General features: G+C 45.6%; 1 protein-coding gene across 2 annotated transcripts in view; it reads right to left on the bottom strand.

Moving 5' to 3' along the window:
- Nucleotides 1-885: 885 nt before the first annotated feature.
- Nucleotides 886-24,156, bottom strand: part of SLC39A13 (solute carrier family 39 member 13) — a 64,133-nt gene continuing 40,862 nt past the window's right edge. The window contains exons 3-12 of one of the 2 annotated variants that reach the window (XM_044270093.1): nt 23,341-23,512; nt 19,358-19,578; nt 17,407-17,520; nt 13,461-13,594; nt 10,373-10,465; nt 10,198-10,287; nt 7,562-7,612; nt 7,350-7,482; nt 5,853-5,952; nt 886-4,300 (exon numbers count right to left, since the gene is read on the bottom strand). In XM_044270093.1, coding sequence (XP_044126028.1) covers nt 4,225-4,300; nt 5,853-5,952; nt 7,350-7,482; nt 7,562-7,612; nt 10,198-10,287; nt 10,373-10,465; nt 13,461-13,594; nt 17,407-17,520; nt 19,358-19,577 — 1,011 coding nt within the window. In that variant the 5' untranslated portion in view covers nt 19,578; nt 23,341-23,512 and the 3' untranslated portion in view covers nt 886-4,224. Of the gene's footprint in view, nt 4,301-5,852; nt 5,953-7,349; nt 7,483-7,561; nt 7,613-10,197; nt 10,288-10,372; nt 10,466-13,460; nt 13,595-17,406; nt 17,521-19,357; nt 19,579-22,933; nt 23,312-23,340; nt 23,513-24,156 lie in introns of those variants that run through there. The other variant, XM_044270094.1, reaches the window with a different exon arrangement.

Genomic DNA, 24,156 nt, shown 5'->3' with positions numbered 1-24,156 from the left:
GGCACTCCGATCCCGCAGCTGAATCCTCTTTAGGAGACAATCCTGGCGCTTGCTGGACTTTCTTGGACGCCCTGAAGCCTTTCTTAACAAGAATTGAACCTCTTTCCTTGAAGTTCTTGATGATCCTATAAATTGTTGATTGAGTTGCAATCTTAGTAGCCACAATATCCTTGCCTGTGAAGCCATTTTTATGCAACGCAATGATGGCTGCACGCGTTTCTTTGCAGGTCACCATGGTTAACAACGGAAGAACAATGATTTCAAGCATCACCCTCCTTTTAACAGGTCAAGTCTGCCATTTTAACCCAATCAGCCTGACATAATGATCTCCAGCCTTGTGCTCGTCAACATTCTCACCTGAGCTAACAAGACGATTACTGAAATGATCTCAGCAGGTCCTTTAATGACAGCAATGAAATCCAGTTGAAAGGTTTTTTTGGGATTAAGTTAATTTTCATGGCAAAGAAGGACTATGCAATTCATCTGATCACTCTCCATAACATTCTGGAGTATATGCAAATTGCTATTATAAAAACTTAAAGCAGCAACTTTTCCAATATTTATGTAATTCTCAAAACTTTTGGCCACAACTGTACATTGCATAGTGGCTATGCTTGGTATTGCAGGTCCATTCACTTAAGTCAGGCAGAGCTGCAAATAGGCCATGTGACCGATGCGCATGACGCCACTGGTTTAGGAACCACAGGACCACAGCCTCTTCAATAAGCTGATTGGCGGGATCCGGAGAATTGGACACCCCCCCCCCCCCCTCTCTGATCAGACATTGATGGCCTATCCTGAGAATAGGACATCTATATTTTATTTGCCGAAAACCCCGTATTTCGTATATTCACAGTATACAAAGCAAGAAAACGGAGGCCAGGCTTATTTATCATGAATAAATAGAAAACATTTTTAATTATTATTTTTAAGATATCATGCAAAAGAATATAAATCTCTCTCAACATATAGAGGTATGCAAAATTAGATCTATTCCAACTCTTGTAAAAACCATCTCTCTCTATACATATATACACATAGATATCTATATGCCCGGGTTGTAACAGGGGGTCCGTCTCTGTAACTCCTACTTTGTCTGATGCACAATGCAACCTATGACAGTATATAAAATGCATACTCATTCATGGCTAAGATCAAAATACCCATCGTACGCGGTGGTCAGAGGTGGCAGGGATGACGGAAAAAGCTGAAAGGGCTGTGCAGTTTTCCCAACTCCAATGAAGGTGAATTGGAGCTATGGAATCGGCGTAGCACAGACCGCTTGGCTGTTTCTCCAACCTCAGCCACTGCATTTTCCTCTAGAGGGGGAAAGAAAATATGATTTTCTGCTTTTTATCATAATGTTATTTTTTAGGTCCAAATTTCGGTGCCGATTAAAACCTTAATGTATCGTTACAGTGGTCAGTGCTCAATTTTTCTGATACAGAGCTGCAATTCCTCTGCATAGATTAAGATTTACCAGATAAATACCGGCATCCACCACTAGGGGAAGCTTTGGAGCTCACTGTAAACCCTCTTATTATTTGTTTAAAGTTCCTAAGCTCCCTCTAGTGGTGGCTGCAGGCAGCCAGAATATTATATTTTAAATCTAAGGTGCATATTTATAAAACGGTCTAAAGAAAAACGGTCTTTGCTGCCTGTCGCCAGCTGTCGCAGCACAGCTTTCGTTTTGGAAAAATGGAGCTTTGACCACTGCAAAGAAAAGTTAGGTAATTATAAAAAATAAAATAAAAATCTACAATGAACCTATTTAGGATTGATAAAAATAATATTCCAGGATGGATATTTCAGTTTTCCAGGACTTCGATATTGATGTCCTATACTCAGGATAGGTCATCAATATCAGATTTGTGGGGGTCTCACACCTGACCACTGTATATTAGCCGTGTCGGGGTACTATTGCTCAGTTCCTATTCAAATGAAAGGAAGCTAAGCTGCAGTACACCACAACGGATTGCGCCATCTGCTTCTGCTCTGCCCACTGTGTCATTTCTGGCTCTGGTGGTTGGTCAAAGTGGTTAATTGATGGACGTGAAGGGTGTTGGACCCCCCATCGATCTGATCAATATGCAAAGTGGTGGCAGTGTATCCCCCGAATTGTGCCAGAATCTGTTGATTAAGTGAGGATTTTGGTGCCCACTCTCAGGGTGAATAGATCAGACATGAGCTGGGTTCAAAGCTGTTCCTCCCTCCATGACTGGCATGAGAGGTGTCTGCTAGCCTCTAACGCCTCTGCTCTCCATAGGAATCCATATATAGCATATGCATGTTAGTACAGGGGTGATCATTTTGGTTGGCAATTACACCAAGTGTATGACCAGCCTCTCCCCCAAAAAAATGCCTGTCCCACCATGACTCTGTCCAAAGACTGGGACCTGCACGTCTTCATCTGGGCTGTTGTACTGGAGCAAACGACCTTTTTCAAGACACAAGGTCTGGTTTTTGCATACAGCACGTCTTTCAGCCAGGAGGCCCACAACAAATTCTTTGATGGCTGGAACCATAACTGATCCATTCTTGGCCACTAGAGGGTGCTAACTGCACACTGTTATACACAGAGTTCAATACACAGTGGCCCAGATTTACTATTGTGTGCCAAAAATCTGTCTAAAAAGTGGAGCCAATTGGCACACCAAGGGTTTCTACACTTTTTTTCCCCAACATGCTCATCAATAGGCATAACTTAGAGAGAAGGGACAGCTTTTTCGGAAAAGATGCACCAATTTACAATTTTGGTCTAAAAGTAATACAACCAATACTTGGTATAGAGTTAAAAAGTGACCCTGCCCCATATTTATCATCCAGCCTGAGACAACCTGTCGAACCTTACGCCATCTTTACGATGAATAAATCGGAGACAGTATGTGGTAAGTTTCTAAGCTCACCCTAGTGGTGGCTGCAGGTAGTTTGCATGTTATCTTATAAAAGCTACATAAACCTTTGGGGGCATTTCTTTATGATTGCAATTTGCTCATTTTGGGCTAAAGATCATTTTTTCAATATTTTTTTAAAATTAAAAATGTTCAGCCGTTTCTGAGATACAGGGTTAAAAATCTGTCTGTTTTCAGGCAGTTTCTGTTTTCTATTAATCCCATCATCTGATGGCTTATATGTAGCTCTTACCTCTGATCTCCTGACCTCCTAAACACTTATTCAAGCCATATTCTTTACCTGTTGAATAGGAATTGAGCTATGATGTCTTTATGAGGTCAGGAGAGCAGAGATAAGTGCTACACATGAAAGAAAGGATTCAAAAGGAAACAGAAGTTCGAGCCTGGAAACGGACTGTTTTTTTTAACCCTGTATCCCAGAAACGGCTGAACATTTTTAATAAAGACCTATTGAAAAATGTATTTTTATCCAAAAAGGAGTAGAATGCAAACATAAAACGTGCCCCGAAGATGTCCACAGGCTTTAACTTTATGTCCATGCATGGGATTTGGAGTTCTGATCACAATAAAAGCTATATTTAAAAAAAATATATATAAAATCAGCACAGAACTGTCGACATAATATTGACATGACGACAGAAGGTGGAGATTCCCTTTAAGGCTGGCCTAGAATGATTTATATACCGCCCTGCTGGTACTGTGAGGGGAGCATTCACCCCAACCAGGTGAATAAATTATCCGCTACAGCACAGAAACAAGACCCCTCTTTCTATATCCTTATTGCTTTCCGAGAAGTTGAATAAACCATTAAAAAACATCAGTGGTTCTGGTGTCTATGAATACAATTGGTAACAGTAACTAAAGTGAGTTTCAGGTTTGTGCAATCAGGTCTTTAACCTGTAAGCTGTAGAATAATACTTTCTTGCACGGTAGAAGGTACAGAAAGCTCGTCTCTTCTTAGTGTACCTGCAGAAGTACACGGTATGTGTACACAAACATATAAAACGCTGGACGAGGGTGGACGCACGGGCTTATAGGAGGACAGACGAGGCAAGCAGCAGGATATACTGAAGATGCAGGCGACACACAGGCTTGCACAAAGAAGACTTGGCCACATATGCAGACACAAGACAAGCAATAGAAAGGCCAAGCCCACAAAAATAAAAAATAAATGAAACAATCGGTGACTTGGAAGGGGTGCCATGTCCGACGTTGGAAACCACGAATGGTCGTGCACACGGGCCTGCCCCACGGGGGACATTTCTTGTGCAGATAGGTCCTGCAGACTCGTCTCGTCTTGCATGGGTTGTAGTCACTCCACGGTTAAGGACAGGATTGTCATCACAACAATGCCACAGCTAATCAGCAGGACTTGGATGAGAGAATTTCTGTGAAAAAACATAGATAGTAGAGTTTAATTAAAACATTGGACTTATAGGTGACAAACAAATGAGAAGGGTGCAAGTGTATGAGAGACCATCACGTAGATCACCACATCACTGCTGATTTCATCCATGTAAAGGGCATCTGTCAGCAGTTTTGCACCTATGACACTGGCTGACCTGTTACATGTGCACTTGGCAGCTGGAGACATCTGTGTTGGTCCCATGTTTATATGTGCCCGCATTGCTGAGAAAATTATGAATATATGCAAATGAGCCTCTAAGAGCAACGCCGGCGTTGTCCTTAGACTCCTTACTACTAGAGACTGCGGTCTCTCTGCAACTGCTGCATCTTCTGCACTATGACTGACAGGGCCAGGCATTTAAAAAGTCATCAACCCTGGCCCTGTCAATCAAAGTGGAGAGGGAGCGCGGTTGCAGATCCTCTAGGTGTAATGGTAACGCCCCTATTAAAACTTCATTTTTTTTTTTTTTTTTTAGCAATGAGGGCACATTTGAACATGGGACCACCACAGATGCCTTCAGCTGTCCAAGTGCACGTGTAACAGGTCAGCCAGTGTCATAGGCACAAATCTGCTGACAGATCCTTTTTTAAAAAAAGGGGCAGGATTTGATTTTCCAGGAAAGGAGACAAGGGGTACACAAAAACTTATTTGTACTTGTTGCTCAAGTTAAAAAAATAAATCTCCTCATTTTATACACTTAGCAAACTGCATGGAGAACGGATACCTGCTGTGGTAATGGTGCCTGTCCCCAGGATAGGTTCTTTTCCAACTGGGAAACTTATACAATGTACTATGAAAACTGAACTAGCGAGTGCACTAAATGGCCCCGAGGCTCAGCTTCCCTGACTGTCTGAAAGGCTCTTGATTCAAGGTTCAATAGCTGAGAATATCCAGGCTAAACAGTCCATTTGTTTCAACATAGGGCACAATAGGGAGAAGCTCCTGGATGCCGATAGACATATCCTCTCCGATTAGGAAATTACAAGTTGTTTGTGCGTTTTGCATCGGGGACTGGCCAGTTAATAAAGTACTGTGATTACAGCAGCCTTGGCACAGAGAAGGAAAAAATGTAAGTGAACAGGCTTGTAGAAACTGCTACGGGGACCAGGCTGCATTTCCAGTGTGGAGCTGCAGCCCGGTCACCATTACTGTTTCTACAAGACAAGGCAGACCACTGTGGATAGGCGATACGCTGTCATTTTGGGACAAGCCCTTTAAATAAGGTGGGACTGTTCAGTACTGTTGTTTTTCCATCTTTTCTTCCTTAGAATCTCATTCATCCCTTAATGGATCCACATTCATCTGAAGACCACATCCTCATCTCAGTTTACATTCCCTGTAAAACTGGACTCCAGTCCTGCCTATCTCCACAGTCTATAATGACAGAACATCGAAGCAATCTCAGACTGCACCTTTCCTCTGGAAATAACATATTCTGGCGTTGGGTGACAGAACTAGTCAGCGACTGGATGGCAAGTCATTGATCACCATGGAACCCACTGGACTTCCCATTCCTATCAAGCGGTGCTTACCTTGTATTTTTCTCTTCCAAAAGGTCAGGGAGTACAGTAACCAGTGCAATGTACAGGAAACCGCCTGATGTGAAGGGTAAAATCCAAGCCACTGCTTCACCTATGAGGGTAATGAAAGATAATATAAGTATGGTTATAACATCCATATTTCTAGCTAATCCAGGCGTCGGCAATCTCCAGCTCGCCAGCAGTTGTGAAACTACAAATGTCAGTGTACATACATGTTTGACTTTTCTTGGAACACCCATCAAAGTGAATGCAGCCTGCTGGGAGTTGTAGTTTCACCAGGGGCTGACAGATAACTGATGGCCCCCTGTGCAAGAATAGTATATGAGCCCCTTGCTATCCTATAGCTTACCATTGAGCACTGTTAGCCATGAAATTCATGACATGCCACCTAATAAACAAACAGTTCAGAAGCTACTTTAAAAGGTGACAGCGGGCACACTTACCTGCTGCACAGGTTGCACCTAATGGTATATTTATCCTGATGACATCAGAAGCACTTACTTTAAAGAACACACAGGCAGAGTTGCAGGCAAGTGTGTGCAGATCTATGAGCAGACTGCTGTTTAGGACAGCCTAATGCAGGCATCAGCAGCTGTTCTGAAACTACAATTCCCAGAATCCTCCTTTCACTTCTACAGGAGAACAGCCGAGTAAGTGTGCATGCTGGGAGATGTAGTTGCACAGCAGCTGGAGTGCCGAAGGTTGCTGATCCCTGGCCCAAAGTCTACTAATGGGAAACAAGCCACAGGCTTAAAATAGCTTGATGTTTGACGAGAGAAGCTGTTGGGAGTTTGAATCCACCCTGCTATATTATCAGATCCTTCTGTTTGCTAAAGGCCGTTTTACACGAGTTGAAATGTTCATTCCTGATAATTGCAAGAGGTGAAAACTGCATTTACATGGAGCAATCACCTTCGCTGTTGGGGACGAGTGGTCGCTTCTCTCGATGCACAGCACGATGCGCTACTCAGAAATGATGATTCAAGTGACCGCGCTGGTGATGCTTTCACCCGTTAAGGTTAATTTCAGACGAGCGTGTCCTGTGCGGGTAACACTGTCAGTGTGGGAGCGTGACTTCCTGTTACTGACACTTCTCCTGTGACAGGATCGCACAGCATTATAATGCTGTGTGTCCATGCCCAACCTCTGCCAGGATGATTTGTACTCACATAATGCAGATCAGTATAGCGGAGGTCGGGCAGAGACACACATTATTATGATGCCATGCGGTCCTGTCCATAATGGGAAATCACACTCCCACACACAGCGTGTTTCCCAAAGTAGACAAGCTAATCAGATGATCAGCAGCTCCTTTAGACAGAGCAATTATGGGGACCTAGAGTTCCTAGGAATGCACCTTCCTGATAATAGCCCAGTGTGAAGGGGCCTTTGAACAAGCTACTTTGAAGATACTGCATTAGGGAATTGCTATTTAAGCCTTCATTCCCCAACCAACACAAATAGTAAATCTGTTAGTTAAATACTTACCGACCCCTTTGGGTGACTGCACACAGACAGCAAAGCCCGCGCCGAGGATACCTCCCATGGCAGTCATCAGCTGCATCTTAGCTGCACTCCAGCGGTCAAATCCAGCACGGAGGAGAATTGCAAAATCCCCAACCTGTAGGAGTGACAGCATTAGAGAAGTGTCGGATGAGAGATAATACAAAGGGTCGGCCAAACAGGAGCACTCCACTGACCTCATGGGGAATTTCGTGTAATAAGATGGCCACAGTTGTGAGAATTCCCACCTAGAAGAAAAAAAATATTTAACAAAACGAGCGCTTACAATAGGACATTAATAAGGACCTGTCGCCTCTTCTCATGTCTGTTTTCACCACTTGTGATTCGCATGAGGTAACAATCCTAGGTGAGGTAACAATCCTACATTGTGAGGTTCCTATGTTATTCTTCCTGGAAACGTATACATGGGTTTTAAAAGTTGAGTGTGTCCCTACACCGTCTGACACACAACCAGCGTCAGGGTCATTACTTTGGCAAGAATAATGGTAACGTCCTGTTTTCAATGTGTTCAGGGAGAAAAAAAAGTGTTTTTATTTCATAGGGAATACAAGTATTTGCTAAAACAGACATGTCAGGAGAAGCGACAGGCCCTCTTTAAAAATAGTTAAAGGGGCTGTCTCATCTCGCCATTACTAAAGCGAGATGAGACACAGCCCCGACCATCTTCTGGCCAGGGAACAGCAGAGAGCTCCAGCGCTCTGCTGTGTCCTGTTCGGGAAGTGGTCGGGGCTGTGTCTAACTCACCTTAGTAACAGCAAGATGAGAAAACCCCTTTAAGGGATCCAGAGGAACATGGGGTTGTCAACAAGTTGCACTAAAATCGTGGCGTTACCCTGACTTGCACGTAACCTTGGTCTGGGTAACAAATGCACTTTGGCAATTCCTTGTCTAGATCCCGTTCAGAGTCGGAGGCTGGCCTGGTTATACTCTGGGGATTCGCGTGCTGGAAAAGCCTCCTCATGGTACCAGCCTGAGACGCTGATCTGGGGGAAGGACTGAAACCCCACGCTGAAGTCCTCTGCAGCGACTGCTGCTAATGGCCAGCCTGTCTGTATCTAAAGGGCAGCAGTGTCCTTGTTTCCCACACAATGCACTGAAGCACACTGGGGATGCAGTGTGGCGGTGGACTAAAGATGAGGCAGTAGGGCAAGTGCCTACAGACTGAAAGGCTCACTGACTATCTCCCAGCACCCCTCTAACACCCTGCCTGAACTGCCCAGAGTGTGTCCTATAGTCAGGAGCGTCTTATAGTCTGAAGAAAACTGTATATGCACCCCAAAATTATTCCTAAAAAGTCTTCAGTCTGCCCCACAAAAACAAGACCTCAATCAGCACAGTAAAACATAAAAAGTTATGGATGAGAGAATATTGAGCTGTAAAAAAAATGCGATGGTCCTTAAAAAACGAAAAATTGTCTATATCGTTAAGCGTTAAGGGTGTCTTAATGAGGTAGAAAAATGGACAGAGCGGCTGGTCGGAATGCGCATGGCCGCTCCACTCATTTCTATGGGAGCCCCAGAGATAGCAGTGTGCAGCTCTCCCCTACCTCCAGAACTTCCATAGAAATGAATAGAGAGGCGCATGCATTACCAACCAGCTGCTCCATGCATTTCAGGAGGGGGGCTCCACAGGTTATAGGGATAACTCTTTCTAACGGGAATATCCCTTTAAGTCTTAGTTATGGGGGAGTTGCTGCAATTCCTGCTCTGGAGGACGCAGCCTGACTATAGCCCATTTATTTAAATGTGCAGAACGTAACAGCACATTTCTCAGAGGGTGGCGCAGCTTCCCTGGCGATCACCGATTGCTGGTGGTTACAGCTAATAGAAAAGGGGTTGCACATATGGAACAAAGGCTCTTAAAAAGTTGCTGTCCCCTCTCCTGACATGTCTGGTTTAGTAACTACTTGCATTCCCCTTGTAGTTACAGCTCTGGAGCATCTATTCTTATGTCTGTATGATGTACCATTCCTTTATTATTTCTACTAGAAGTTATGAATGAATTGCTAGCAGTCTGCAGTAAGAGTACAGAGGGGAGGTAATAAGTTGGGGGGGGGTGTACCTGCCCAGTCTGATAATGGCAGCACTGATTAGGATAGCGTAAGACTGTGCACCCCCCCCAACTGGTTACCTCCCCTCTGTACCCTTACTGCAGACTGCTAGCAATTAATTCACAACTTCTAGTAGAAATAATAAAGCAATGGTACAACACAGAGCCATAAGAATAGATGTTTCATAATTATTACATGGGGAATGCCTGAAACTATTAAAAACAGGCATGTCAGGAGCGGGGAGAGGTCCTCTTTAAAAGAGGAGCCGTCACCTCCCCTGAAATGTCAGTTTTATTAACTACGTGCATTTCCCTTGCAATAATAATTCTGGAGCATCTATTCCTATGACTATGTTGTGCCATTCCTCTATTATTCCTAAAAGGCGTTTGGAATAACTTAGTCAGCAGTTTGCAAAAAAGGTCCATCTGACTACACAGTCTATCCAGTCAGTGCCAGACTGTGCAGAGACACACAACCCAACTGGTAACACTCATCTGGACCTCCATTGCAAAACTAATAGTACTTCATTCATAAGTAGGAATAATACAGAAATGGGACACCATAAACTCATAGGAATAGATGTTCCAGAATTATTATTAAATGGGGAATGCAAATAGCTACTAAAACAGATATGTCAGGGGGGGGGGGTCCTTTTAAAAAGTAATGTTAAACACGTCAAGACAAATCATCAGACTGAATCATCAGTGGGTTCAGCTAACCAGGATGACTTGGCTTTTATTAAAACAAGAAAGTAGCACCTACCTTTCTACTGACCAGAAAGCTGCCCGCCACCGCCATGCCATGGGTGAAGTTATCAATGGTGTTGGCCAGCAGATTGAGATAGCCACTGACCTGTAATGAATAAGCCATTGATTAAAGCACAGCCGGACGGCCTCTCCAATGTACTCTTCATATACAATACATATTAGGTCCTGACCTTAATACTGTCACTTTTAGGTCTCTGTTGTACAGAGCGCTGCTTTTTGTTCACCCCATGCTTGCCATTCATCAAGCTGCTGGGAGCTACTTTCTGAAACAAAAACATAAAAACCATTAAAACCGCATCCACGTAATTAAAAGTATGCACCTAGTAGTTGAAAGCCAGACTGGCCACACAGGCATTGCCAAAAAAACCTTGGCCTCCAGGTGATATGTAACATGACTATAGCGGGTGGCAAGTGTTCCATGATGGGTACAGCCTGGGGGCCCAGCTGACGATCAGTCTGTCCAGTACGAATCCAGAATATGGATCTTTGCAACCAACACTTGCTCAGAGTCCACTTTGTATACAGTCTCCAAAACTGGCGAGTGTATGCTGTGCCCACTTACTGACTGAATTAAACCACTAGATGGCGCAGCATTTTTTAGGACTGTTGAGAGGTACATACCTCCTACTGGAAGGGTCTCCCTACGAGTCACTTTTTATCAAGCAAGGGAAAATAGGAAAGCCAAATATCCATCTGTAGACAGCTACTGTGGAGGGTACCTGCTCCTCAATAGTACGGAGCAGGTGAGATGCCTTGGAGGTAGCTTACTGGCTCTTCTTAAAGGGGGTTTCCAGTTTCTATAAACCCCCTTTCATTAAATCGAATGCGTGTCCATCTTTTACATTGTAATTACCCAAATGCATGCAAATTCCCGATCCAGGAATGCAGTCACATGACCCCGTTGGCTTCCAACCTGGTCTTCTGCTCTCTGCTGTGTCCCGCAATGTGAACGCCCATCTAATCAGCATTGCCGAGGAGACGGCGGGGTCCTATGATCTTCTGCATCTTCAGTGGCAAAGTGAAAAGCTTTTGGCACATGCGCAGGCACTGCTGGTGCTCACAGGTCAATAGCACGGGCACTGGCTGTTCCCTGTTTCAGAGTCTGCTAGTGATGCGCATCCGCAGGAAGTTTTTCCGCTTCGCTACAGAGGATTGAGGTGCTCCGATTACACTAATTAGATGGGCGTTCTTACTAAAGGATACAGAGGAGAGCAGATGATTAGGCTGGAAGCAAGTGGACATGACGCCACAGGAAGTTGCAGAGAGAAAAGCGGACAGGGTCATGTGACAGCATTCCTGGATCGGGAGATTCTGTGCATTCAGGCAAGTCCTCATGCAAACGACTGTATCCGTTTTGCGGTCTGCAAATCACGGATTCTCAAATTAAGGAAGTGGTCCGTGTTACATCCACATTTTTTGTGGACCTATTGACTCCAAAGGGCCCGTAGTCCGCATTCTGTTGACATATTTAATCTTTTTTGCCGAACGGACATTAGGAAGCAGAAAGCACAAAAGACAGAACATGTCCCATCCTATAGTTGGCTGCAAAATGCGGACCACAGACCCAATGAAGCAGAGGATAAGCAAAAAATGCAAAACGTATTTTGCGGATCCACAAATTGCCGAATGCAAAATACATACGGTCGTGTGTATGAGGCCGATTAAAATAAATTCTAAAGTGAAAGATGGGGACACATTAAGCGAAATGAAAGGGGATTGATGCACACTGGACAACCCCTTTAAGGAGACCAGCTGTGTATGGAGACTTAACAGCAATGCTCCATGGGAAAATAATACGCAAAGAGGCATCTCTTAGAGGTGATGAATGCTGCAATAACCCGAAGAAGGTCCTGCTATTCTACGACATTATGTGTACAGTGCAGAAGACGACCGGTTCCAGCACAGTATACAAGGGCGGGCCCAGCAATCTCCTTCAGGCTGTGTGTATATGCATCTTTGCACAGCTCCTTGTGACGATACAATGTGCTAATAGCGGTTTTACAAAGAGCTGCAGATCGACCAGCTGCATTATCTTAAATTTACTGAATTATCACCAAGCACAACACAAAGCCCCGAGGCGGATCATGAAAAATCCAGCCCTGCTGCCATGTCTGTTTGTATACTAGTGGTCACCAACTTGCAGCTGAAAAGCATTCATTTTATCCTGTGAATACATAGGATAATTTCTTTAGATTTACAATGACTGGTTCTCAGATATGTGAAGCCGATTCAGCAGAATCCTAAGCTATTCATACCATAGGGCTCAGGTTACAAAGAGTCTGCTGTGACCAAAAATAAAAAGCGTCCAAATAGTAGGGTGTGGTGAGGTAGGAAGACGACGGGTGAATCCGTTTCTGGAAATAGCCAGGTGTGCTTTCTAGTGGTCCAATGCTCGTACAACTCTCATGTGCTACTACCACCTATAGAATAAGTGACTTTTTTTTTTGCTCTAATAATAGATGACCCCTTTAAAGGGGTTGTACCACGAAGACAACTGATCCCTTATCGAAGGAGAGAGGATGAGTGCTTGATTGGCAGGAGTCCGATGTTGGGATCCCTGACAATCACGAGAACAGGCACCCATTTTAATGGAGCTGCAGACACACATGCGTGCCTACCGCTCCATTCAAATGTACGGCATACTCTCCGGCATCCCCATACAGCTGAATAGAGTGGCAGCACACATGCGTGCCCACCGCTCCATTTAACTGTACGGCATACACTCTGGCATCCCCATACAGCTGAATAGAGTGGCAGCACACATGCGTGCCCACCGCTCCATTTAACTGTACGGCATACTCTCCGGCATCCCCACAGAGCTTAATGGAGCTGCAGGCACACATGCGTGCCCACCTCTCCATTCAAATGTACGGCATACACTCCGGCATCCCCATACAGCTGAATAGAGTGGCAGCACACATGCGTGCCCACCGCTCCATTTAACTGTACGGCATACTCTCCGGCATCCCCATAAAGCTGAATGGAGTGGCAGCACACATGCATGGCTGCCACTCCATTCAAACTGGGGAGAACAGCCCTTGTTCTTGTGATCGGTAAGAGCCACAGCGGTCGGACCCCAGCTGATCAGGCGTTTATCTCCTATACTGTGGATAGGAGATAAGCTGCCTCCATAGGACAACCCCTTTAATATGATCCCCGGCAAACAGCTGACTTTGCTAGGGAAAGCTGCCGTTGGCTATACAGGTCTATGTCTACGACCAGGTCACTGAAGTCTTTTATTGGGCATGTGTCACTCACCCGAACAGAATTAACTGCCGTCTGTTCTTCATTTTTCCAATTGGAAAACGTTTTCTCCAAAATTAGGAAGGTGAAGAATCCTATGATAACCCATAGGCCGAGGATACGCTGCTGCTGGAGGGACTGAGCGCTCCCTGCAGTGATGAGAAGTCATATTATATACAGGAACATGCACAGGAGTTACTATACAAGATGAAATATGAGGTGACATAGAATATCTGAGGAAAGACAGATTTTCCGACTGTAATGATCATTAGGAATCTGTCAGACTGGACCTCATGAAGCATTTTGGCAAATGCTGTGCTCGTAAGTCTATATGCACATTGGGTGTTGTCTTTTTGTGCACCACAAGGTGACCTTTATTTTCTCTGCGCGCCCTCTGTATAGGAACATGCACCCGGTTGAATGGAGCCCTATATATACACATAGGATGTGTGTTCCTGCATACACTCCAAACGTGGTGCTCAGAGGCAGTATACACTGAGCATTAGGGTGCATCCACACGACCGTATTTTTGTGGTCTGCAAAACGTAGACCTGCAAAAAAAAAAAAAAAAAAAAAAAAAAAAGAAGGATGGTGTCCGTGTTGCATCTGTTTTTCTTGCAACTAGTAGCAATGGCTATTCTTGTCCGCAAAACAGACAAGAATAGGACATGTTCTATCTTTTTTGTGGGGCTGCAGAACGGACATAGTAATGTGGACAGTACACGGTGTGCTGTCCGCATTCTTTGCAGTCCCATTGAAATGAATGAGTCTGCATCCAATCCGCAAAAAATGCGGAGCAAAAATATGGTCGTCTGAATGGGGCCTAAGGTTGCAAGCATAGGATGTAGTTTTGGATTGCTGCCTTGTAACAAGCAGCGCCACCAGCACCCGACACATCACTGGCACTTTTGCCCCTCTTCACGACACAAGTCTGCTGATAAGAAGCTAGTGTATAAATCCTTCCCCGTGATGATAAGAAGCTAGTGTATAAATCCTTCCCCGTGATGATAAGAAGCTAGTGTATAAGTCCTTCCCCGTGATAAGAAGCTAGTGTATAAGTCCTTCCCCGTGATGATAAGAAGCTAGTGTATAAGTCCTTCCCCGTGATGATAAGAAGCTAGTGTATAAGTCCTTCCCCGTGATGATAAGAAGCTAGTGTATAAATCCTTCCCCGTGATGATAAGAAGCTAGTGTATAAATCCTTCCCCGTGATGATAAGAAGCTAGTGTATAGATCCTTCCCCGTGATGATAAGAAGCTAGTGTATAGATCCTTCCCCGTGATGATAAGAAGCTAGTGTATAAATCCTTCCCCGTGATGATAAGAAGCTAGTGTATAGATCCTTCCCCGTGATGATAAGAAGCTAGTGTATAGATCCTTCCCCGTGATGATAAGAAGCTAGTGTATAGATCCTTCCCCGTGATGATAAGAAGCTAGTGTATAAGTCCTTCCCCGTGATGATAAGAAGCTAGTGTATAAATCCTTCCCCGTGATGATAAGAAGCTAGTGTATAGATCCTTCCCCGTGATGATAAGAAGCTAGTGTATAGATCCTTCCCCGTGATGATAAGAAGCTAGTGTATAGATCCTTCCCCGTGATGATAAGAAGCTAGTGTATAAATCCTTCCCCGTGATGATAAGAAGCTAGTGTATAAATCCTTCCCCGTGATGATAAGAAGCTAGTGTATAGATCCTTCCCCGTGATGATAAGAAGCTAGTGTATAGATCCTTCCCCGTGATGATAAGAAGCTAGTGTATAGATCCTTCCCCGTGATGATAAGAAGCTAGTGTATAAATCCTTCCCCGTGATGATAAGAAGTTAGTGTATAAATCCTTCCCCGTGATGATAAGAAGCTAGTGTATAAATCCTTCCTCGTGATGATAAGAAGCTAGTGTATAAATCCTTCCTCGTGATGATAAGAAGCTAGTGTATAGATCCTTCCCCGTGATGATAAGAAGCTAGTGTATAAATCCTTCCTCGTGATGATAAGAAGCTAGTGTATAAATCCTTCCCCGTGATGATAAGAAGCTAGTGTATAAGTCCTTCCCCGTGATGATAAGAAGCTAGTGTATAAATCCTTCCCCGTGATGATAAGAAGCTAGTGTATAGATCCTTCCCCGTGATGATAAGAAGCTAGTGTATAGATCCTTCCCCGTGATGATAAGAAGCTAGTGTATAGATCCTTCCCCGTGATGATAAGAAGCTAGTGTATAGATCCTTCCCCGTGATGATAAGAAGCTAGTGTATAAATCCTTCCTCGTGATGATAAGAAGCTAGTGTATAAATCCTTCCCCGTGATGATAAGAAGCTAGTGTATAGATCCTTCCCTGTGATGATAAGAAGCTAGTGTATAAATCCTTCCTCGTGATGATAAGAAGCTAGTGTATAGATCCTTCCCCGTGATGATAAGAAGCTAGTGTATAGATCCTTCCCCGTGATGATAAGAAGCTAGTGTATAAATCCTTCCTCGTGATGATAAGAAGCTAGTGTATAAATCCTTCCCCGTGATGATAAGAAGCTAGTGTATAGATCCTTCCCTGTGATGATAAGAAGCTAGTGTATAGATCCTTCCCCGTGATGATAAGAAGCTAGTGTATAAATCCTTCCCCGTGATGATAAGAAGCTAGTGTATAAATCCTTCCCCGTGATGATAAGAAGTTAGTGTATAAATCCTTCCCCGTGATGATAAGAAGCTAGTGTATAAATCCTTCCTCGTGATGATAAGAAGCTAGTGTATAGATCCTTCCCCGTGATGATAAGAAGCTAGTGTATAAATCCTTCCTCGTGATGATAAGAAGCTAGTGTATAAATCCTTCCCCGTGATGATAAGAAGCTAGTGTATAGATCCTTCCTCGTGATGATAAGAGGCTAGTGATTAGATCCTTCCCCGTGATGATAAGAAGCTAGTGTATAGATCCTTCCCCGTGATGATATCCCCCATAGTCACCACCTATAACTGCTGGTACGAGCGTGCTGCACGTTCACACATTCTCACCTGTCGCTTGCACATGATCTTTCCAGCCCAGACCGGCCACAAACGCGCAGTTACACGTTGCACACGTCTGTACTGACTACACACTATGAAACAATTACTTTGTAGAAGATAGCAAATGTTTAAAGAAAACTAAACCTTTATAACAATTTTTAATATGATGTCCCTAATAAAACTATTTCTAATATACTTTATTCATCAATTTTGTATTTTTCTTACTCTTTTACGTCCCTAAAGAGCACTATTCCCTGTGCGCTTAAAACGCAGTTCTCCGTACACCGCTGACAGCTCAGCGGTGTATGGAGTTGGAAACGTATGAATGGGCAGCAGCAGAGCTGTGAGTACGGGCAGGAGCGCTCATTACTAGTGGTCACCAACTTGTAGCTCTCCAGAACTACAACTCTCAGCATGCTGAAAAGTATTCATTTTATCCTGTGAATACATAGGATAACTTCTTTAGGCCAGGGTTAGCTGAGCGGTGCAGGCTCCTGCTTCTGCCTGCTCCGCTAAGCTAAGAGAACTTGTTAAAATGAGTAAGTTGGATTTTATGTATTGGCATAAAGAGGCATAAAAGGGGTTTTGCAAGAGTTTACAACAGCAGCCTTCTCTCGGTTTTCCCTAGGCCATTTGATGTCACGCTCATCGGTGACATGGCCTAGGCGCAGCTCAGCTCCATAGAAGTGAATGGGGCTGAGCTGCGATACCAAGCACAGTCGCTATACAATGTACGGCGCTGTGCTTGCTGAGCAGAGAGATGGCGTAGGGCTACTGCGAGCGCCGGTGCCTTCTCAAACAGCTGATCAGCGGGGGTCCCGGGTGTCAGACTCCCACCGATCAGATACTGATGACCTATACAGAGAATAGGTCATCTGTTGTAAAGGTTCACAAAACTCTTTTAAATTTACTGCAAATAAAGGCAACAGTTTACCTATAGGCAGGAGAAATGGAGCAGGCTGGAGCGTGTACCTACCTGTTGCAGGGCTGCAGGTGTAAGCCCAGGCCTCCGGCAGAAGATGAACAAACACATCGCCCAGTAAACCACCAATAGCAAAACTCAGCAGCTGCTTCAGCCTCTTGGAGCCCTCTGGAAATGGAAAAACTGAATGAATACCCTTCTTCTGTGTGTATGAATGGAGGCACTCATAGCAAAAGACTTGACGGCGCTCGTAATAGAGGTTTTTTACAAGTGTGAATCTGACAGATTAGTTGGGGGTCGTGGTTTCGAGTAATGCTATATACAGGGACGTCGACTGGCCTTTTTTTTTATGATGAGAATTTTAGAAATTGCATTAACTTTCTAGGACTTTTTTTCATAACAATAGGATCTAGGTTTTCTTTGCTATCCTAGGGACAGTCCACAGCACATGGGTTACATTTCACCCTGTGATAACCAGCCAAGAGCTATAGGCAGAGGTCTGGGTCACCTATGAAGGTTGTCTCTGCATCCCACCATATTGGAGACAGCTTGGAAGCAAATAACTACCCAGGTCCTAAACAACCACAACATCATTTAAAAGGGGTTTTCTTGGAGTTATTACTGACGGCCTGTCCTCGGAATAGGTCAGGTATCAACAACCTCCCGCATTCCAGCTGTTCTGAAACTACAACTCCCAGAGTCCTCCTTTCACTTCTTTGGGAGTTACAAGAACAGCTGAGTGTGCATGCTGGGATTTGTAGTTTCACAGCTGCTGGAGAACCAAAGGATGCTGATCCCAGGGACAGGTCATCAATGTCTGATTTGTGGTGGTTCGACCCCCGTCGATCAGTTATTTGAAGAGGTCGGGTGAGCACTGCGGCCTCCTCAGAGCATACCAAGCACAGCGCTGTACATTGTATAGTGGCTGTGCTTGGTATTGCAGCTCGGCCCCATTTATTAGAATGGGACTGAGCAGCACCTGGGCCACGTGACTGATGAACGTGACATCACTGGCCTAGGAAGAGGCCGCAGCTCTCACCAAAGCACCTTGGTCTCTTCAAACAGATGACTGGTGGGAGTGTTAAGAGTCCGCCCCCCACCAGTCTGATACTGATGACCTATCGTGAGGAAAGGTCACCAATATTTCACTTTCTTTGGGGGCCTTTTTTGACATGAAGTAAAAGCAACTCATGAAATAGATTACAAAAATGATTTTTAGGGCATTTGTAATCGCTTAAAGGGTTTATCCAAGATTAAATAACTCCCCCTTGCAATTCCCGGACCCATGACGTCTCCTATGCTGGCTTCCTCCCGGATCGCTCCACAGCTGTCTTTGCATCTCCCCTGCATAGGGAGGGGGTTGTAGCCAAAGCAGGCCGCAGCGGTGACCTGCCACCCTGTGTCACTTGTGATGGCACATGTGATGCAAGGGGGCAGGTCACCGCAGAGGCCCCCCTCCCCTAGATGCTGCTTTCTGCAGGCAGGGTAGATGCGAAGACGGCCGTGGAGCGATCCAGGAAAAAAATCCCCATTGGGGACCAGGTAGGTATGCCATGTGTCGAGGGTCTAGGCACTGGACGGTGGGTTATTCAGTCTTGGATAACGCCTTTAACAGCAAGTTCTGTGAAAGTTTAGTTAAACTTTAAAACCTCCACAAGATAATTCTGGAGCATCTTTTCTCAGAACTTTGCATTGTGCGGTACCTCTGTAATTCCTCCTGGAAATGTGTGAATAAACTGACAGCTAAAATAGACATAAGTCAGAAGAACAAACAGACATTGTTAGGTGCTTGGCCCCTGAAGAAAGTTATGGCGCTACATAGCAGGGTAAGGCCTTATGCACAAAGCAGAGTCATGTGCACAGAGCCGGTATGTACTAAGAAGCCTTATGTACTCTGCTGTCCGGGGCCTCATAGACTTCTGTAGATGCCATATTACAGCTCTGGATGATAAAAATAAATCTGGAGACAACATGGAACATAGAAATGCTTCCAAACTGACTGTACCTTCAGATCTGAGCGCGGCGCCCGCTTCAACAGGAATCACCAGGAGTGGAAAGACCCCACTGAGTCCCACCAACAAAGTGCCAATCAGAGAGCAGATCCAGGCATCCAGGGAGGTAGTGTTGGCAGTTTCACAGGTACGACTTCCTGGGACACAGGCGGCGCTAAAGTGGAACCCCACACACGTAAAGAGCAGACAGATTCCAATCCTGTCCCACATCATCCTATGTGGAAAAAAACAAAAATTTAAGAGTAATCTTAGCCGCAGGGTGACCCCGCGGGGTGCAAGCTCAGCCGCAGGGTGACCCCGCGGGGTGCAAGCTCAGCCGCAGGGTGACCCCGCGGGGTGCAAGCTCAGCCGCAGGGTGACCCCGCGGGGTGCAAGCTCAGCCGCAGGGTGACCCCGCGGGGTGCAAGCTCAGCCGCAGGGTGACCCCGCGGGGTGCAAGCTCAGCCGCAGGGTGACCCCGCGGGGTGCAAGCTCAGCCGCAGGGTGACCCCGCGGGGTGCAAGCTCAGCCGCAGGGTGACCCCGCGGGGTGCAAGCTCAGCCGCAGGGTGACCCCGCGGGGTGCAAGCTCAGCCGCAGGGTGACCCCGCGGGGTGCAAGCTCAGCCGCAGGGTGAACCCTTAGCAGTCAGATAACACCAGGGGATCAATCCTCAGTCCCTGAGCAAGCCCTTGGGCCGCAACCTCTTCCTCTAAGTAACCCAGCGGGATGCAGCCTAAGCACTCGTGAGACCCCATGGCACGTAATCTCAGTCCCTCTGCAGTGCTCCGTCTTAGCAGCTTCATCTTCTGATAAAGACTGCAGAAAACAACTTTGTACAACTCAGGATCTAAAAAAGAAAGCGCAATGCTAAAGCTGACACTTAGTCTGGACTTTCCCCCCTAAATACTGCAATGCACAACAGACACAATCCTAATACACAATCACAGCCCATTCTATCACTAGTAATATTACACAGGGACGTAGTAATAAAACAAACCAGACTGGGAACTCTGAGGATACCCAGAGCCCACGGTAATCTAAAAAGGACAGCGAGACTGTTCCTCCATAACAGAAGGAAGGAGAACAGGGAGAAATGGAGAAAAGGTTCAGACCTGAGGATGCACAGACCACTGCCAGTATCTGCAGGCTACACAGACGACAGCACAAGATCCCATTTATAAACGCACCTTCCCTAATCCGTCTTTCAAAAATCTGCCATTAACAAGACTCCGGGGACTGTACTTCCTGCTGTAACCTTACATAACCGGTTCGCAGTTCAGGGAATGCACCTTCAGGGCATTAAAATATACGTATATTTTATACCGGTGCACACCCAGTACCAAGTGTAATTGCTCCGAAATAATCCCCCTGGGCCCGACAGCTCAGCCACTTAAAATGACGTGCTTGCTGTAACTCCAGTCAGGACTCATCGGGTTATCTCACCAACCCTCTAGGATCTAGGGCCAACCGTACACCTTATATAACACACACCTGCAGCCAGCCATAATAGCAAAAAAAGGGGCGGCGGGGGGGCCAGATCTGGGTAGAGGTGTACTAATACAAGAAACCACAGTTAGGCCTTAGGGGCTCATTACCTCACTTGACCCGGATCAAAATACAACCCTAAAACATAACTTTTATTAGTGTATTAAAAGACCAGGAGCCTAACAAAAATGTTTAAAACGTCCTGTTCCCTACAAACAGCTGATAATACACACAACTGCTTATTAGTGGTGGAGATCTGCACTCTCCTCCACAGTGCAGCAGAGGTCACACTCCCGGGGCAGTTACTGCACTGACACAATCAGAGAGTTAAAGCCTTTTTCTCACTGGTTCTGACTAGTCTGCCAGGTAATTATCTGATTGTTAAGCTGTCACCTCAAAGTGTTTCCACTGATGCAAATAAGGCTACTTTCACACTTGCGGTTTTCTTTTCCGGCACTGAGTTCCGTCCTAGGGGCTCAATACCGGAAAAGAATCGGTCAGTTTTATCCTAATGCATTCTGAATGGAGAGCAATCCGTTCAGGATGCATCAGGATGTCTTCAGTTCAGTCTTTTTGACTTTAAAGCTGGGTTCACACCTGAGCGTTTTACAGCGCGTTCCTACGCGCTGTAAAACGCCCGACGCTCAAACAAGTGCTTGAGCTTTTTTTTGGGCGTTTGTCGCGCGTTCCCGCACATAGAAATTCGGGAACGCGCGACAATGTGTGAACGCCAGTCTCTGTATGCGCGATTGTAAACGCCCGTACAATCGCGCATACAGAGCGCTCGTTTCAGAACGCTCAGGTCTGAACCCAGCGTTAAGGACGGAGATAATACCGCAGCATGCTACAGTTTTATCTCCGTCCAGAATTCCGGAACACTTGCCGGAATGCCGGATCCGGCATTTTTTACCATTGGAATGCATTAATGCCGGCCCCGAGTGTTCCGGCAAAACGGTTCAGTTTTTTAGGTCTGTGCATGCTGAGACCGCAAAAAATATGGAAAAAAAAATATATCCCAGATCTGTTTTTCCGGATGACACCGGAGAGACGGATCCGGCATTTCAATGAATTTGTCATAAGGATCGTCTGACAAATGCCATCAGTTTGCATGCGTTTTGACGGATCCGGCAGGCAGTTCCGGCGACACCCACCCTCTAAGCCAGAACTTTAGAACATTGACACCAAAAGTGTATCATACAAAGCTACTGACCCTATACGACACCAATCCTCTACAAAATATGATATATATAAAAACTTTAGCCACAGATCATACAGGACACCCTCTAACGCAGCGTTTCCCAACCAGTGTGCCTCCAGCTGTTGCAAAACTACAACTCCCAGCATGCCCGCCCAAAGGCTGTCAAGGCATACTGGGAGTTGTAGTTCTGCAACAGCTGGAGGCACACTGGTTGGGAAACACTGCTCTAACCACACATCCTAGACGTCACATAACCTCGGTAGAAACTAAAATTTTTGCTCAAACAAATGGTCATTCCCAGCCAGTATGACACCCCCCACCACATTCCATGAGGGGGCAATATAATTCTGCTGTGGGAAAATCTTCCCAATGCCTGTCCTCAGAAGAATGTTAGGAGGAGGAATCCACGTGGCCGCGGAGCATCAAGTCATCACTGTCTGCAACCACCTCCTCATCTCCCGAGCTGCCACATCCCAGCAACTTCTAGGGCAGTGATGGCTAACCTCCGGCACTCCAACTGTGGTGAAACTACAACTCCCAGCATGCTCCGATCATTCCTATGGAGGTCTGAGAACAGCCAAGGAAGGGAGGCATCTTGGGAGTCGTAGTTTTACCACATCTGGAGTGCCGGAGGTTAGCCCTCACAGTTTAGCGGGGGTCTCACCTATGCCAGCTCCGTCCGCTTCCCCCATACGCGGCAGGCAGAATGCAGATTCTCGATACACCGGCACAAGGGGGATGCCCAACTGGCTGTAGAACTACAAGTCCAAGCATCCCGTCCTGACTTACGGTCCGCAAAGCGAGTTTTATTTCAGTCCATATCCGTGGCTCCGGGTGTGCCAGGCACATGCTGAGAGTTGTAGTTCCACACCAGCTGGAGAATGCAGAACGACTTACAGACTTACCTATCTCTAAGGTCGTTGTAAAAGTATTCCAGACACGATGGGACTTGTAGTTCCACAACAGCTTAGGAATTCAAGGTTCTGCAGCTCCACAGTTTCTGATGCCCAACTGAGAGTTTCAGAAAAAAATAAGAGGGAAGCGCACAGAACTTTCTAGTTGTTGTCAGGCATGATGGGACATGTAGTGCCACAACAGCAGGGGGGTGCATCATGGCCTGTGGTGGATGCTATGTAAAGTATGCCAGGCACGCTGGGACTTGTAGTCCCACAACACCTGTGGAATGCACTAACCCCCTCCCCAAGGAATGCACTGCAGCAACTTTCCTGCTATAACTCTGTTCAGTAGTCGTCCATAGGCTAGCACTGCTAGAATCAATGCCCCGGCCCCAGTCCTCCTCCTCCATACATACCAAAATAAATCAGGTACCGGCTCTCCGTTGTCTTCTCATCCTCTGCCATTCCCGACCTCCTCCTACGCCTCACTCCCCGCCCCTCTGCGGGAGCCACGTGTCACCTCCCCCGGAACCATTGCTTCAGAGTTTCTGCGCCCGGAGGAAAGCATTCTTATCAAAGCACTTCCGCCTGAAAAAAAACCAAGGCCATGGGGGAATGTAAATAATGTGAAACACATCCGAGTCAGGAGGTCTGAGCACGCTGCTGACATCTTGTGGACAGTATGTGAACTGCATCGTTTTTATTTTCGTAGCTCTCTAATGAGAATTTTTTTTTACATTTTTATTTTTTTTCTTCAAATATGTCTCGCTATGAAGCCCACAATAAGATTTTATAACTTCTATAATGAAAACTAGGCTCTGCTGCCACTGGAGATGAAAGCCACCTTAAAACTTGAAACCGAACGCGGGTTCGGTTCAGACTGGTATCTAACCCTAGTTCGGTTTCAAGTTTTAAAGTGGTTTACCATTTTAAAAATTAATAACCGAAGTTATTCAACGAAGTCACGCGAGACTTCGCGAATAACTAACTTCGGCTCATTAGAGCCCATACATTCTAATGCTGTGATGAGACAGATCTCCGTACAGTATTAATCCGAAGCTATAAACTAAGCGAATTCGTATGTAACGTCCGTAGCTCGCTTCGCTCATGTCTAGTTGCCACCTTTCCCAACAAGACTTACTGGCCAAGTTTATACAGGTAAAAGGGTGTGTGGTTAGGGACGTGGCTTAAAACTGGGTGATATTTGATCATAATTTAGGTTTTGCACCCTT

The sequence above is a fragment of the Bufo gargarizans genome, chromosome 10, assembly GCF_014858855.1.
Source record: "Bufo gargarizans isolate SCDJY-AF-19 chromosome 10, ASM1485885v1, whole genome shotgun sequence".
Lineage (NCBI taxonomy): Eukaryota > Metazoa > Chordata > Amphibia > Anura > Bufonidae > Bufo > Bufo gargarizans.
This window is presented reverse-complemented; position numbering and strand designations above follow the sequence as displayed.